This window comes from Podarcis cretensis (genome assembly GCF_951804945.1).
Source record: "Podarcis cretensis genome assembly, chromosome: 8".
NCBI classification, from domain to species: domain Eukaryota; kingdom Metazoa; phylum Chordata; class Lepidosauria; order Squamata; family Lacertidae; genus Podarcis; species Podarcis cretensis.
In genome coordinates this window covers 83,733,492-83,747,025 of record NC_137177.1, presented here as the reverse complement: position 1 = coordinate 83,747,025, position 13,534 = coordinate 83,733,492, and the positions used below count along the sequence as shown (strand labels likewise).

Below are 13,534 nucleotides of genomic sequence, written 5' to 3'. Positions count from 1 at the left end.
CGAGTCTCCAAGGTTGCAGGCAGGCGTCTCTGCCCAGCCATGCCTGGGACCTTCTGCATGCAAAACATGTACTCTGCATTGACCGAGGTCTTTTATCAGATGCCCACATATCTGGCCCAGTTCTTTCCAGGGGGAGATGGCCGGGGCGGGAGAGATGGCCATGTTGGTGGATTAGGCAGGCAGCTGCTGGAAGTATTGATGTTGCAGAGGACCACCTTCATTTCAAGAAAACATCAGGATCTCACTTTTGTCTGCTACATTCCACCCTCGCTCTTCTGCTCCTCCTTAATTCACAGAGGTTTGGAAGGTTCCTTTCATAAATAAAATGCATTTAGTGTACCCAGAACACAACACATAAAACTGAGCCGGGCAGCACCCTGGGCAGCAGGGATCCTGTGATCCATGGTCTAGGGTGAAAATGCAGGAGGTGTTGGCCATCTGGGCTCTCGCTTGGCATTAACACTTTGGGATGGTGCACAAATGTGCAGGAGCACACAGTAGAGACACACACCCTATTGTGGAGACCCGTGTGCTTTTACAGGGCAGGGAGAAAAGACTTTAAATGGCATGACATCTGTTTTAGCTGCAGTGCTTGAGTCCAGATACAAGAGGTTTACCAAAACCACTGATGCAGCCATCCATGGTCTGCCAAAGGCTGAATGCCCCCTCAGAACAGCAGCCCGAAGCGACAGGGCAGTTCTGTGATCCAAATGCCTTTTCCCCAAAGTCTTCAGTTGGAAAATGTTACCTCCCCATCCTAGAGCACTTCCTTCTCTCCTTGGCATTCACAGCCCAGCGCAAAGCTGGCTGCCTCCTTTGGGTGACAAGCAGTGTTGGCTTAAGAAAGCTGGCAAAAGAGCTTGGGGACAAAACCAAGTCTGACCTGTCCGTTGGAGATGGCCACTTTGCTGGATATCACAGGCACAGTTTATCTTCATCCCACCCCACTCAACTCTCAAGGACAAATGTTAACATTTTCAGGTGGGCCTCCCAAGATCTTTTGTCTTTCCCTTGTCATTCTGAACCTCTGGCCTTTCCGGGCACTACTTCAGATGAAGCACATCCCACAGACAAAGTCAGGTCATAAAAGTACCATCAACAGGAAGGAGTCCAGCAACACCTCCAGGGCTCACTAGAAGGAAAGGCAGCTAAAACAGGGGCAGGGCTCCTCAAGTTGGACTACAACTCCCATCATCATTGTTGGTCATGCTGCCTGGCGCTGATGGAAGTTCTATTCCCTCATCACCTGGAGGGCCAGAGGTCCCACATCCTTGCTATGTAAGATCCGGAATATGCTGGCGAAGATCTTCCCAGGTGCATCTTGGTTTCTCCTTGCTTTGCAGCTTCAAACCTAAGTCTGAGGTCTTGGGCTTCCAGCTGTTTTTTGACTACCAATTCTTATCATCCCTGACCACTGTTCCTGCTAGCTAGGGATGATGGGAGTTGTAGTCCAGAAACAGCTGGACACCCAATGTTTGGGAAACCTTGGTCCAGTCCAATCTATCTAGTTCTCACAGATGCCCTAAAGGTAATCCTGCAAGTAAAACCTGAGCTGAACAGCAGGGCTTTCCCCACCTGTGATTCTTAGCAACTGGTATTTAGAGGCATCCTTGCCTTTAAGACAGGGACACGGGTGGCGCTGTGATCTAAACCACTAAGCCTTGGGCTTGCCAATCAGAAGGTTGGTAGTTCAAATCCCTGCGACGGGGTGAGCTCCCGTTGCTCGGTCCCAGCTCCTGCCAACCTAGCAGTTCGAAAGCACGTCAAAGTGCAAGTAGATAAATAAGTACCGCTCCAGCGGGAAGGTAAACGGCGTTTCCGTGCGCTGCTCTGGTTCGCCAGAAGCGGCTTAGTCATGCTGGCCACATGATCCGGAAGCCGTCTGCAGACTAACACTCGCTCCCTCGGCCAGTAAAGCGAGATGAGCGCCGCAACCCCAGAGTCGTCCGAGACTGGACGTAACCATCAGGGGTCCCTTTACCTTTTACCTTGCCTTTAAGGGTAGAGGTACCTTCCTAGATTCCCTTTCCCCCCGCAGAATCTTTGCAGGGCAGCTTGCAACAGCCAGACATCGTCTTGTCACCCTGGCGACCTTCACTAATAAGAGTTCCTCCACACATTATCCCAGCTCCTTCCTTCCTTAACTTCCAACCACTTCCTGCTCCTGTTCTGCCCCGCACCCCTTTTTGTATGTTCAAGAACCATCTGTCCCTTCTGCCTTGGCAATGTTCTCTGCCCAAATCTGGTGCTTTAATTTTTCCCGGGAAAGTGGCTTGTTTCCAGTCCTCTTTTGTCTGCAAAAATAAATTCTGCCTCAAGGTCACTTCTGGGAGGGGGGTTGTGATTATTTTGTCCATCCTAGTTTTTTGTTCTTTTATGTTCTACTTCACACAGCATATAGTTAAACTCTGGAACTCGCTTCCACAAGACGCACTGATGGCCACCAACAACTTGGGTCGCTTCCAAAGATTAGGGAAATAATTCCGGGAGGATGGGGCTATATGTTCCACCTCCACGGTGGGAGGCAGCAATGCTTCTGAATACGGGCTCCTGGAAGCCTGTATTTGGGGATACATGTTCTCCAAATCCTGCTTTTGGTGTTCCCATTGGGGCATCTGGGTCACCACTGAGAGAACAGAAGGCGGGACTAGATGGGCCATTAGCCAGATCTAGCAGGGATCTTCCTATGTTCTTGTGACTTACTTTGCGTGCTCTGCAGGGAAAGGGGCTTCAGGAGCTCTGAGAAAGACAGATGTACCACAGGTGCAGCCTTTTCTCAGGATGGGATGGAGGCATGCAAGGAATGAGCCCCTTTTCTGCACCATGGAGGTGCCTTTGGTTAAAGTGCCACCTAAGTGCTCAAACAGCCCTGCCACCCTGGGCTGTTTGAATGGGCTGCTTTCCATACAGACCAGGGGTTCCCCTTTGATCCGCAGATTAAATCCACAGACCCAGCAATGGGAGCTCTCGGCAAGCCCTAGGCTCTGTGGTTTAAACCACAGCGCCACCCGCGTCCCACAGTCCACATAGCTTTCATCAGATTCTCAAAAGGGTCCACAACCCCCAAAAGTGTGCCCCCTTTCCTTCTGAGGAAATGCTTGTATCCATAGAAGTCAACTCCTAAAAGCTGAGATCTCTTTGCCCCCCCCCCCACAATAAAATATTTGAGGGGCTTGGGCACCCCCAAAGTTGATGGGACTTGCCAGTGGCGTAGCGTGGGTTGTCAGCACCCGGGGCAAGGCAAGTAATTTGCACCCCCTAACCTGTGGATTTGCGCCCCCTAACCCTAACCCCCAGATGTTGCGCCCGGTGCGGCCGGCCCCCCCTGCACCCCCCACGCTACGCCACTGGGACTTGCCATTCAAATGGTTGTGTGAACCACGTCATGTGATCGATTGTGCAGCAGGACACCCATACACCACCCCAGTATTTTATTCAAGTTGATACCCCTGCTTCTGTTGCAAATGATTCTGGGGGCGCCCCCTCGCTGGCTGGGGAGGGCTGTTCTGTGCGGTGCCCTGTCTCTTTTGAAGGTAACAAGACCTCAGAACTTCCCTGGATGGGGAGCTGTTCTAAAGGAAAGCGGGCCAGGCGAGGGGGCTGTGGGCCTGTGCCCAGCAAGCGCGGGTGGGGGGCTCTCGCCAGGCCTAAGCGCTGCAGGTCGCTCCACGCCGCTGCCCCCCACCCGCTGCTACATCTCCGCAGCCGGGGGCGGGGACTCGCATTCCTGGCCGCTGATTGGTCGGCCGGGATTCGGAGTCTGCTGCGGAGGCGGCGCGTCCAGGTGAGCCGGGCCGGAGAGGCCGAGCAGGGGCCGGGAAGATGCTGCTGCAGCTTCGGAGAGCGGAGCGCCTGGGCGCGGAGGAGATGCGCGGCGGCGGCTTCCCACGCCTCCTCTGCCAGGTGAGGGCTGCGCGAAGGGAGGGAGGGAGGCGGCTTTTCTCCATCCTTCTCCTCCTGTGGCAGGACAGGAGAACGGGGCTTCTGGGCACGTGCAGAGCGCCCCCCCCGGGTCCTTGATCTCCCGTCGTGGGAAGAGGAGCTCTTCTCCTTTGGGGGCTTCCTATGGGGTGGAGGGGACCCCAGGAACTGCTCCTGGGGCATCTCCTCCTCGCCCGCCCCCCAATATCTCTTTCCTGGCACCCAGCGCCCCCTCCCCATCATTTTCTTTTGGGGCCAGTGCGGGGGCGGAGGTGCCCCTTCCTTCCATGCCGCTTGGGTATCCGCGGTGCCTCTTCGGGGAGAGGCCGTCTCCTCCCTCCATCTCCCTGTCTCCATCCCCGCAGCAACCCCCGGAGCGGTCCCAGCCGGCGGCGCCATGAAGAAGCAGCGCTCCGAGTACTGGGGAGGGCCAGAGCCCCTGGCTTCCCCGCACCACCACCAGCAGAGGGGCGGGCGGGTCATCGCCAAACTGGCGGAGGTGAGGCTGGACTGAGTTTTCGCTCTTGTGGGAGGGGGGTGAAGGATCGTAATAGCTCAGGGGTGGAGCAGCTGCTTGGCATGCAGAAGGTCCCAGGTTCAATCTCCACTGGCAGCATCTCCAGGTGGGGCTGGGAGGGATCTCTGCCTGAAACCATGGCGAACTACTGCTGACAGTCAGTGTAGGCAACACTGACTCAGTATAAGGCAGCTTTCTGGGGGTGGGGGCAGTGGGTAGAGCATCTGCTCTGCATGCAGAAGGTCTCAGGCTCAATTCCAAGCCAGGTAAAACCTCAGTCTGGAATGCAGGAGAGCCACCGCTGCCAGTCAGTGTAGACAGTACTGAGCTACGTGGATAGCAACTTTCTAGGTGTCTATGAAAGAGAGGACTTGGGAGGGTGGGGAGAGGTTGTGGGGTAGAGGGGCTGATCTAGATCCTGCCTGCCTTGATCCCATGGCCAGGAATCTGGAAAGTGAGCAGGGTTGGGCCATTATTGCCTCCTCTGGTGCCTTGCCTGGCATTGCAGGGGCACCTGTGCCCACGGAGGCAGACCATAGCTCCTCCTCCCGTTCAGTCTGGGTGGAAGCCTGCTTTGCTGCTCAGCCCACTCCCCTCAAAACCTTAAGGTAAAGGTAAAGGGACCCCGACCATTAGATCCTGTCGTGGCCGACTCTGGGGCTGCGGCGCTCATCTTGCTTTATTGGCCAAAGGAGCCGGCGTACAGCTTCCGGGTCATGTGGCCAGCATGACTAAGCCGCTTCTGGCAAACCAGAGCAGTGCACAGAAACGCCGTTTACCTTCCCGCCGGAGTGGTACCTATTTATCTATTTGCACTTTGATGTGCTTTCGAACTGCTAGGCTGGCAGGAGCAGGGACTGAGCAATAGGAGCTCACCCCGTCACAGGGATTCGAACCGCCAACCTTCTGATCAGCAAGTCCTAGTCTCTGTGGTTTAAGCCACAGCACCACCCGTGTCCCATCTGAAAACCTTGCAAAGGATCAAAGGAGAGGAAGGGAGAATCCCAGAGAAAGGAGAGGGCCACCCTAGCTCAGCAGCTAGTCTAAGGAGTTTGTCAGAACCCCCCACTTTTTTGCAAGGGGGGCAGTGGAGGTTTGAGGTGCATCTCCCTTAATTGCTCCCCAGAGGCCTCAACTTCCCAGGTCCTCCTTGGTTTTCCACGTGGGTCCTTAGAAGGGCTCCCCAGGGTATTCTCCCCTCTCACTCTCCTCCTTCCCTTGCCAACAGTATGTGGGCTCCTTTACCGTCGAGGACACAGAGCTCCAGCAAAAGGCTCTGGCCATCCAGCAGCAGCTTCAACGCCTGAAGGTAAGCGGTCGGCGCTGGTTGTGGCCTCATTAGCCCTCTGCACGTGCTTAGAGGCACTAGCCCCACCCAATGCTTCTTCCCCCTGTTTGGGGGGGTCATTACTCTGGCACTGTGAAACCAGCTCCGGCTCTGAGCCCCTGGGATGTGCATGCAACAAAGCCCCCAAAATTCTGGAAGTGTGGGGAGCAAAAGAGAATTGTCTCTGCTCAGAATCTTTGTGCGTCTAGAAGAGCCAAGCGAGTCTCCTTGGTGTGCCATCTCTGACTCCGTTTCTCCCTTTCTCCATCTCTCATCCTGCTCTCCCGGAACACAGGACTGCCCCAGGCGGCGATCCGTCGTCCTCAAGTTTTGCCTGCAGGGCCTGAAGATGTACAACGCAGAGGGGGAGGTAGGAGTGGGGCCATGGCTTGATGCATGCTGGAACAAGGAGCCATCTTGCCTTATGAGGAGTTAACTGGGGCTTGTGCCAGGCTGGGTGGGGGTCCTGTTTTGTTTTCCGGCTGGCCCACCTTGCTGGGTTGTGGTGAGGATATCCTGAGGACAACTGAGCAGGGGGAGCCAGGGAGGCCTTCTCTGCTTGGATGAGGCAGCCCAGTGGTTGTTTGGTGAGGACGTGGGTTGCCAACTGCTTGACCTCATTGCCCCTTCCTCCTCCTCTTCTCCTGCAGGCTCTGCTTATGGCGCATGCCCTCAAGCGCATCCTGTATAGCACCTGGATACGCACTGAGTGCCAGTTCGCCTTTGTGGCCCGCAACCCACGCAGCCCTCGCAGCAGCCTCTTCTGCCACTTGTTTGTGGGCAGCCAGCCCAGTGAGGTAGGCCAGCTGGTGGGACAGAGGTATAGCATCTCCGACAGTGGAGGAGAAATACAGCCACCCTGAATAGCAGTCACTGATGAACTTATCATCCATGAATTTGCCTTACCCAATAGAGGATGAACATTCTATAACCGGTGAAGTCACCACCAAGAAGGCCTTGCCTCTTGCCCCCCAGAAACAGCGAGCACTGTTGGTCGCCATGAAAACTTGGAGAGCACTAATTCTGCTGCCCCATGAAGGGAGATGTTTAGTGCCTGCTCGTCTCCTGACAGAAATGTGCCACTCAGGAGTGAAGCTGCTTTCAGCCATTGCCTGAGTTAACAGACTGGCCCTTGGAAGGGGAACGGGGGGCTGGGGGCTGGTGGTGGCTAATGTTTTTTTTATATATATAATATTTATTCAAATTTTGAAAATTACAAAAAGGAACAATAAAAAAGAAAAATAACAAAGACATAAAAAATACAAACAAACAATTAAAAAAAACCAGATCAGACCTTTACATAGCTTTATTTCCTTTACTTATTTCCTTGACCTCCTCACACCTCCCTTTTTTGTATTCTAGTTCAATTAGATGTTTCAGCAAATCCTTTCCAGCTTTGTTTTTATCCTAATAATTTATCTTAATATACTGTAATTCTCGTCTTTCACCAATTAATAAATCAATTTTAACCTAATCCTTTATATCATTTCTGCTAAAACCACATTACTTCATTCCAACAACCTTCTAACATTCCTCAATTTTACAATGTTTCTGTAAATAAACTTTGAATTTTTTCCAATCTTCTTCCACCAACTCTTCACCTTGGTCTCGGATTCTGCCAGTCATTTCCGCCAGTTCCATATAGTCCATCACTTTCATCTGCCATTCTTCCCGGGTGGGTAAATCTTGTGCCTGGTGGTGGCTAATGTGCCTCCTGCATTTTCTGCCCTACAGGTCCAGATTTTGCACTTCTTGCTCTGCCGCTCCTTCCAGCTCTACTATCTCCTGATGCATCCTGAGGACCAAGAATGGCTCCCCAGTGGTTCCACACAGCAGGAGCCTGGGAGGCTGCTGGGAGCCTCTCTGGATAACCGGGTGGCCTGGGAGTCCCTCGATCCGGAGGATGTATCTCAAAACGTCAATGCGTTGGTGTCCTTCCGGAGGCTTCCGTGCCCTGCTGACTTTGGCCCCTCCATCAGTGTGGTAAGTGGGTTACCTCTGGGGTTCTCCATTGAATAAGCCAAGGAAGTGAGCCCAGTTTCACCTGGCAGTGGAAGGAAGGCCTCTTACCTCCCCCTGCCAGCGCCATCTCCAGGTAGGGCTAGAAAAATACTACCTGCCTGAAACCATGGAGAGCCACTGCTGCCAGTCAGTGTAGGCAATGCTGAGCTGGATTGACCAATGGTCTGATTCAGTATAAGGCAGTTTCCTATGTCCAGACCTGGATCAGGAAGAAACCGCCTTCCAAAAGAAGGCTTTCAGTCTGATCCAAAGTGCCAGGAGGAAAGGCACCGTGTGAATTTATTCAAGGTGACCTACTGCGCTGGGGTGGAACTTTGAGCCATCCAGCTTCCCGCAAAACTTTATCGCCAGCTCCAAATTCTGCTTCTCCTGCTCAGTGTCCATCGGTCTCTGTCTCATATCCCTAGAGAGAGAGGCTGGATTTGGAGGAAAGGAGCAGCCTGGGCACCTCTCGCCCGGGGAATCCATACTGCTCTCCAATCCTGGTGAGGAAGAAGGCGATCCGCAGCAAAACCCTTCGCTCTGGAGCTTATCGGGGCTGCACCTTCGAGGCTCAGTTGCAGCAGAGCGCCCGAGAGATGTGTGAGTATTCGGGGAATGCGGAAGATTCTGCTGTTCAGGGAGACAGAAGAGAAGATCCTGTGCTGCTCTTTCATCCATGCTGCATTCCAGCTATATAAAGAGCTTCTGTTTATTTCCAAGTGTTTCTTTGGGGTGTTTTTATCCCTGTTTTTCAGAGGATAGCTTGCCTCCTGCATCTCCTTTTGCATTCTCATTCCTCATTTCTTTATTTTTCTTGTAATGAGATTCTTATTGAAGTTTTTCATGATACAGTAAAATAGCTGCTACAAAAAAAACAATTGAATAAGTAGAATGTGGAGTCCTCTTAAAAGTAATTATTAGCCTTTACCAACCACAGAAGATAGTAGCTCATCCCGGTTCTCACCTGAGATATTTTCTCATCCCAGCCTTTCATCCTGGGAGACCAACATTCCCCTATCTCTCGTCCAGAGTCTCACCCATTTCCTGTTGTGTTTCCATTTCCTGATGTATTTTTTATAGTATCTCGATTTCCCCCCAGTCTTTTTCCAGAGAGTAGCATAAATTTAGTTGCATCATTCTCTGAATTTGCTCCAAATTGTATGCAAAATACTTTTTATCTGCTAGAACTGAAGAAAGGCCAGGATTTAAGTTTTCCCAAAGCTTTATATCCTCTCAGCTCCATTGATGCCATATCCATTTAATTTCCCATCTCTCCATTTGTGATTTTCTCCTCCAAATCCTTGTATGCAAGGCATTTCCATTTCAGCACCTGCTTTTTTCAATTTAGCTATTTCATCATCCAGTCCTGCCAGCTTTTCATCTATTCAGTATGAAGCATTGAAGTATTATTCATTTCCATTTCGTATTTCTCAGATTCATTTTCTTTTCCCCTTTCATCATACACCGATCTGATCATTTTTAATTGTTCAGCCTCAACTGATGAACAATACCAACGGCCACTGGGAGATCCAAAGGTACATTTGCCATATTGGGTGCTTTTGATGTTTTGAATATTATTAGCAACTCAGTCTACCTTAATATTTCCACGTTAAGATCACAGCCAGCATATCCTTTCTCACAATAAATTATTTCCATGGCTTGAATAATGGAGTAATTGCTGGTTTACTTTCAGTTATTTCAGCTCTTTAGTGGCAAGCAAGAGAAAAAGTGTTAATGATTCTTCACACATGGGATTCCTTCATCCGTTAATAATAATAATAATAATAATAATAATAATAATAATTTATTATTTATACCCCGCCCATCTGGCTGGGCCTCCCCAGCCACTCTGGGCGGCTTCCATAGAAAGCAAAAATACAATAAAATATCACACGTTAAAAACTTCCCTGAACAGGGCTGCCTTAAGATGTCTTCTGAATGTCAGGTAGTTGTTTATCGCTTTGACATCTGCTGGAAGGGCGTTCCACAGGGCGGGCGCCACTACCGAGAAGGCCCTCTGCCTGGTTTAATCTTTGTTGCCAACCATAAATCAGACACATCACTCTTCCTTAGACACTTTAATGTCCACTTTTCCTTTCTGTTATCAATCACCACATAATTATATTCTGTCGGCGGCATGCTTATAGAGAGACAGCTGAACCACCAATTCCTCTCCCCGGAAGTCCTCCTTCCTTGTTCTTTTGAGATTTTGCTGAAGCATCTATGCTGCTGAGATGGTCTCTTTTGTATAACCTCCCCCTATGTTTCCTTCTTGGCTTCAGTTCTCACCAGCTGCGACAGCAAAGGCAGCAGAGGGAGCCTGGCTTGCTTGCTGGATAATGACAGCAGTCTGATGGAGAACGTGTGGTCTTTTGCAGGCATTGACAGGTATGGGGAGGTCTCCCCTTGTGTGCCCTCTGACAGGAGGCCTCCAAGGATGCTTGCGAATTGGGGAATGGAAGTAAACTGCACAGCACAGGTGGTTGACCACAAGAAGGAAACTAAGATTTCCCATATAAATTCATGGTTGCTGGTGGCAAATTGGTAAGAACTTGAGAGATGCCCTGCAGCTAGGAGAGACCAATGGCCTGTCTGATCCAGCATCCTGTTCTCATAGGGCCCAATCCCAGTGGGAAGCCTGTGAGCAGGATCCGAGCACAACAGCAGTGCTGTCCCCACTTGTGATTCCCTGCCATCATGGCTAGTAGCCACTGACACTGCTTGCTGTTGAATAACCCAAGAAAGGTAGCCAAACATTTCCCACACTTGTGGTGTGAACTTAATCATGATTACTCTGAAGTAAGCCCCACTGTTTCCAGTGCAGCTTACTCCAAGGGAAGGGCGCATTGGATGGTAGACTTTATTCCCAGGCGTGGAAGGGCTGGAGCAGGCAGAGGGTGGGTTTCTGCTCCAGAGAGAGAAACCTGGTTCCGTGGGCTGCTTTCCTCCTGCTCAGAGGTCCCTTCTTCCACATCCCTTCTGGTTTTCAGGGATGCCGGGATGGCGCTGCTCAGGAATGATGTAATTGGAGCCTTCCTCCTCTGGGCTGAGCCAGGGGCTACCGATCAGTGGTGTCTTACAGTGAGGACAAGATGTGGAATCATCCCTTACCAGATTTACAGGAGCCAGCTTGGGAAGTATTCTGTGGAGGTGAGAACTTGAGGAAAATGACATGCCAGCTCTGCCTGATTCTGTTGTTGCAAGCACATTCGGACAGGTTTTTTAAACTCCTGTCATACACCATTGCCAATACAGTGGTGCCTCGCAAGACAAAATTAATCTGTTCTGCGAGTCTCTTCGTCTTGCGGTTTTTTCGTCTTGTGAAGCACGGCTATTAGCGGCTTAGGAGCTATTAGCGGCTTAGCGGCTATTAACGGCTTAGCGGCTTTAAGAAAAAGGAAACAAACTCGCAAGAACTCGCAAGATGTTTCGTCTTGCAAAGCAAGCCCATAGGGAAATTCGTCTTGCGGAACGACTCAAAAAACGGAAAACTCTTTCGTCTTGCACATTTTTCGTCTTGCGAGGCATTCGTCTTGCGAGGTACCACTGTATATTGGACCACTTTGGTGCACGAGATAAGCAAGTTTCCAGGAGCCAGAAGGAATGGTAACTAGTTGGATTTGTATCAATTGGTTAAAAGATTAAAATGTTAAAGCATTAACTGAAATATTGAAAACAATAAAAATTCTACTAGCACTCACCAACATTTCTGAGCTCGCTCCTTTGGGGGCCTTTTTGGCCAAAAGCAGTCCAGGAACAAAGTATGACAATAGTAATAGAAACATTACACAGCTCTTCCTGTCCCCAAAGCCTCCGTCTCTAAGCCCAATCCGGTACATTTCCCCCCCTTTAAATAAATCTTTCCCTTACCTCTCAATAATAGCTCCTGCATTGATTTGTGTTGAAATTCCACAAGGGACTGTTCCCCTTCGCAAATTAGATTGTGTCAGAACATTATGTGACATCACAGAAGCTCGTCCAGTGAGGGGTGGTTTGCGGGCAACAGCCAGTTTTCGATCTCTTATCATTTCTTTCCTTTTCTCCTGTTCTCATAGCATTTGAATGTGGAGTTCCCCAGTATGGAAGCTCTGTTGGATCACTACTCTGGAATCCAAGGAGGCCTCTTCTGCTCTCTGGCTGCAGGCCGGATCAACCACTGTTACGAGGAGCAAGACTGCGCAGTGGAGGATCCCTGGAAGGAAGACAGAAGCCGCCGACAGGCATCTTGGTTACATGGCACTAGTAAATCCCTGGCTGTCCCACAGGAACTGGGATGAGGAATCTGGGCTTAGCTTTCCTGCCATCCACATGCTAACTGTGCTAACTCTTTTTGTGGTGTTCAAGCTATGTGGCACTTTTGCACTTGGGCTAGCTTTCTCATACTGATATGGTAGGGATTAGGCTTCATGGCATTGATTCAATCCTTCCCTCCCGTCCCCTAGAAGAATGGCAAACTAGTCTTAATTTTTCTAGCCAAAGGGTCCCTTGGCGCTGATACTCCTGGTCATCCAGAGATAGATTTTTCTTCAGCGGCTGAAATCCTGCACATGCTTTCCAATAGGGTTGCCATATTTTCAAAAAGTAAAATTCCTGACACCCGCAAAGTTGTTGAGCTTTTTTAAGGAAACCACCACCAATTTGGGAACAAATCCAAATTGTTTAGCTTTTTTTGGGAAAACCAATAGTTTTTTTAAGCTTTTTGAGCTTTTTCTATCACGTTGCCATACATCCATGTTCTCCCAGACATTTTGGCTGTTTGGCAGAATTCCCCCCTGACAACATTTTTACACCAAAAACCAGGACATGGCAGGAATTTTCCTGACGTGTGGCAAGCCTACTTTCCAAGCACAAAAGCCCCATTGGTCTTGGAGTTACTACTGACTAGAAGTACCCTAGAGTTGCACTTTTTGTCTCAATACTGCATCACAGAATCGTAGAGTTGGAAGGCACCCCAAGGCTCATCTAGTCCAACCCAATGCAATGCTGGAATCTCAACTGTGAATTCATTTAAAGTAGCTAGGTGTTCCCTCACCACCTATTTTCCCATCTTGGGCTGCAGCTCAGACAATAAATGCTCCTTCAATTAGAACATTGGTTTTCCAGATTCTTGCCACTTATCTTAAAAACAAAACAAATTAACTGAGCATTTGAGAGGTCAGAGATAACTCCAGGTTTAATCTAAACAAAATTCTGCAAGTGGTTTTTAGCTCCTGCAGGTCAGTTAAGTCAACACCCTCTTTCCCACTTAATGCTGCTTGTTTATGTTCCTTGGGTTGTGTCCAATGTTGGTCCTACTCAAAGTTAATGTACATAATTTAAATGGGCCTACTCTCAGTAGAATTTGGTTGGTTACAATCCCTTGTTTTCCTTATGGGGGTTTATGTACCTGCTCCTGCCAGAATATTTTGAAAGAAATATTTTTTTTTGGGGGGGGGGGAATATTTGTGAGCATGCCAATATATGAATACATAACCTATATTTTAAATATGTTTATATATAAATGTGATGAAAAATATATTTGTAATCCAAAATGATTAAATTTTAGCTGTCGTTTGTGTGTGTGAGTGTGTTGGGAAATGTGACTGGGAGGAGAAGACCTTTAAAACGTTAGTTTTCAAAATCAATGGCGGCCATTAAGGCCTAGATGCCTCAGTTGCCTAGCAACAATCGCTCAGCTCCGCGCTGTATTAGCCATGGCTGCGCTCATGCTTGATTGGATACCAGCAGCAAAAGAGAAGATGTGATTGGCTTCCGCCGAGGGCCGA

The 13,534-nt window shown here is 49.8% G+C and overlaps 1 protein-coding gene across 1 annotated transcript; it reads left to right on the top strand.

Moving 5' to 3' along the window:
- Positions 1-3,633: 3,633 nt before the first annotated feature.
- On the top strand, positions 3,634-13,319 carry SH2D5 (SH2 domain containing 5). The gene is made up of 10 exons (XM_079987103.1): positions 3,634-3,903; positions 4,287-4,420; positions 5,667-5,747; positions 6,061-6,135; positions 6,416-6,562; positions 7,500-7,748; positions 8,195-8,369; positions 10,052-10,157; positions 10,760-10,919; positions 11,825-13,319. The coding sequence occupies exons 2-10, from the start codon at positions 4,319-4,321 to the stop codon at positions 12,044-12,046; spliced, it is 1,317 nt and encodes a 438-aa protein (XP_079843229.1). The 5' UTR covers positions 3,634-3,903; positions 4,287-4,318; the 3' UTR covers positions 12,047-13,319.
- Positions 13,320-13,534: the final 215 nt, after the last annotated feature.

Excerpts from the sequence above, each read along its gene's own strand:
- SH2D5 (XM_079987103.1), top strand. The coding sequence starts at position 4,319 with ATGAAGAAGCAGCGCTCCGAGTACTGGGGAGGGCCAGAGCCCCTGGCT. Across the intron at positions 5,748-6,060 it reads AGCAGCTTCAACGCCTGAAG|GACTGCCCCAGGCGGCGATC; the intron begins GTAAGCGGTCGG and ends CCCGGAACACAG. Across the intron at positions 10,920-11,824 it reads TTGGGAAGTATTCTGTGGAG|CATTTGAATGTGGAGTTCCC; the intron begins GTGAGAACTTGA and ends CTGTTCTCATAG.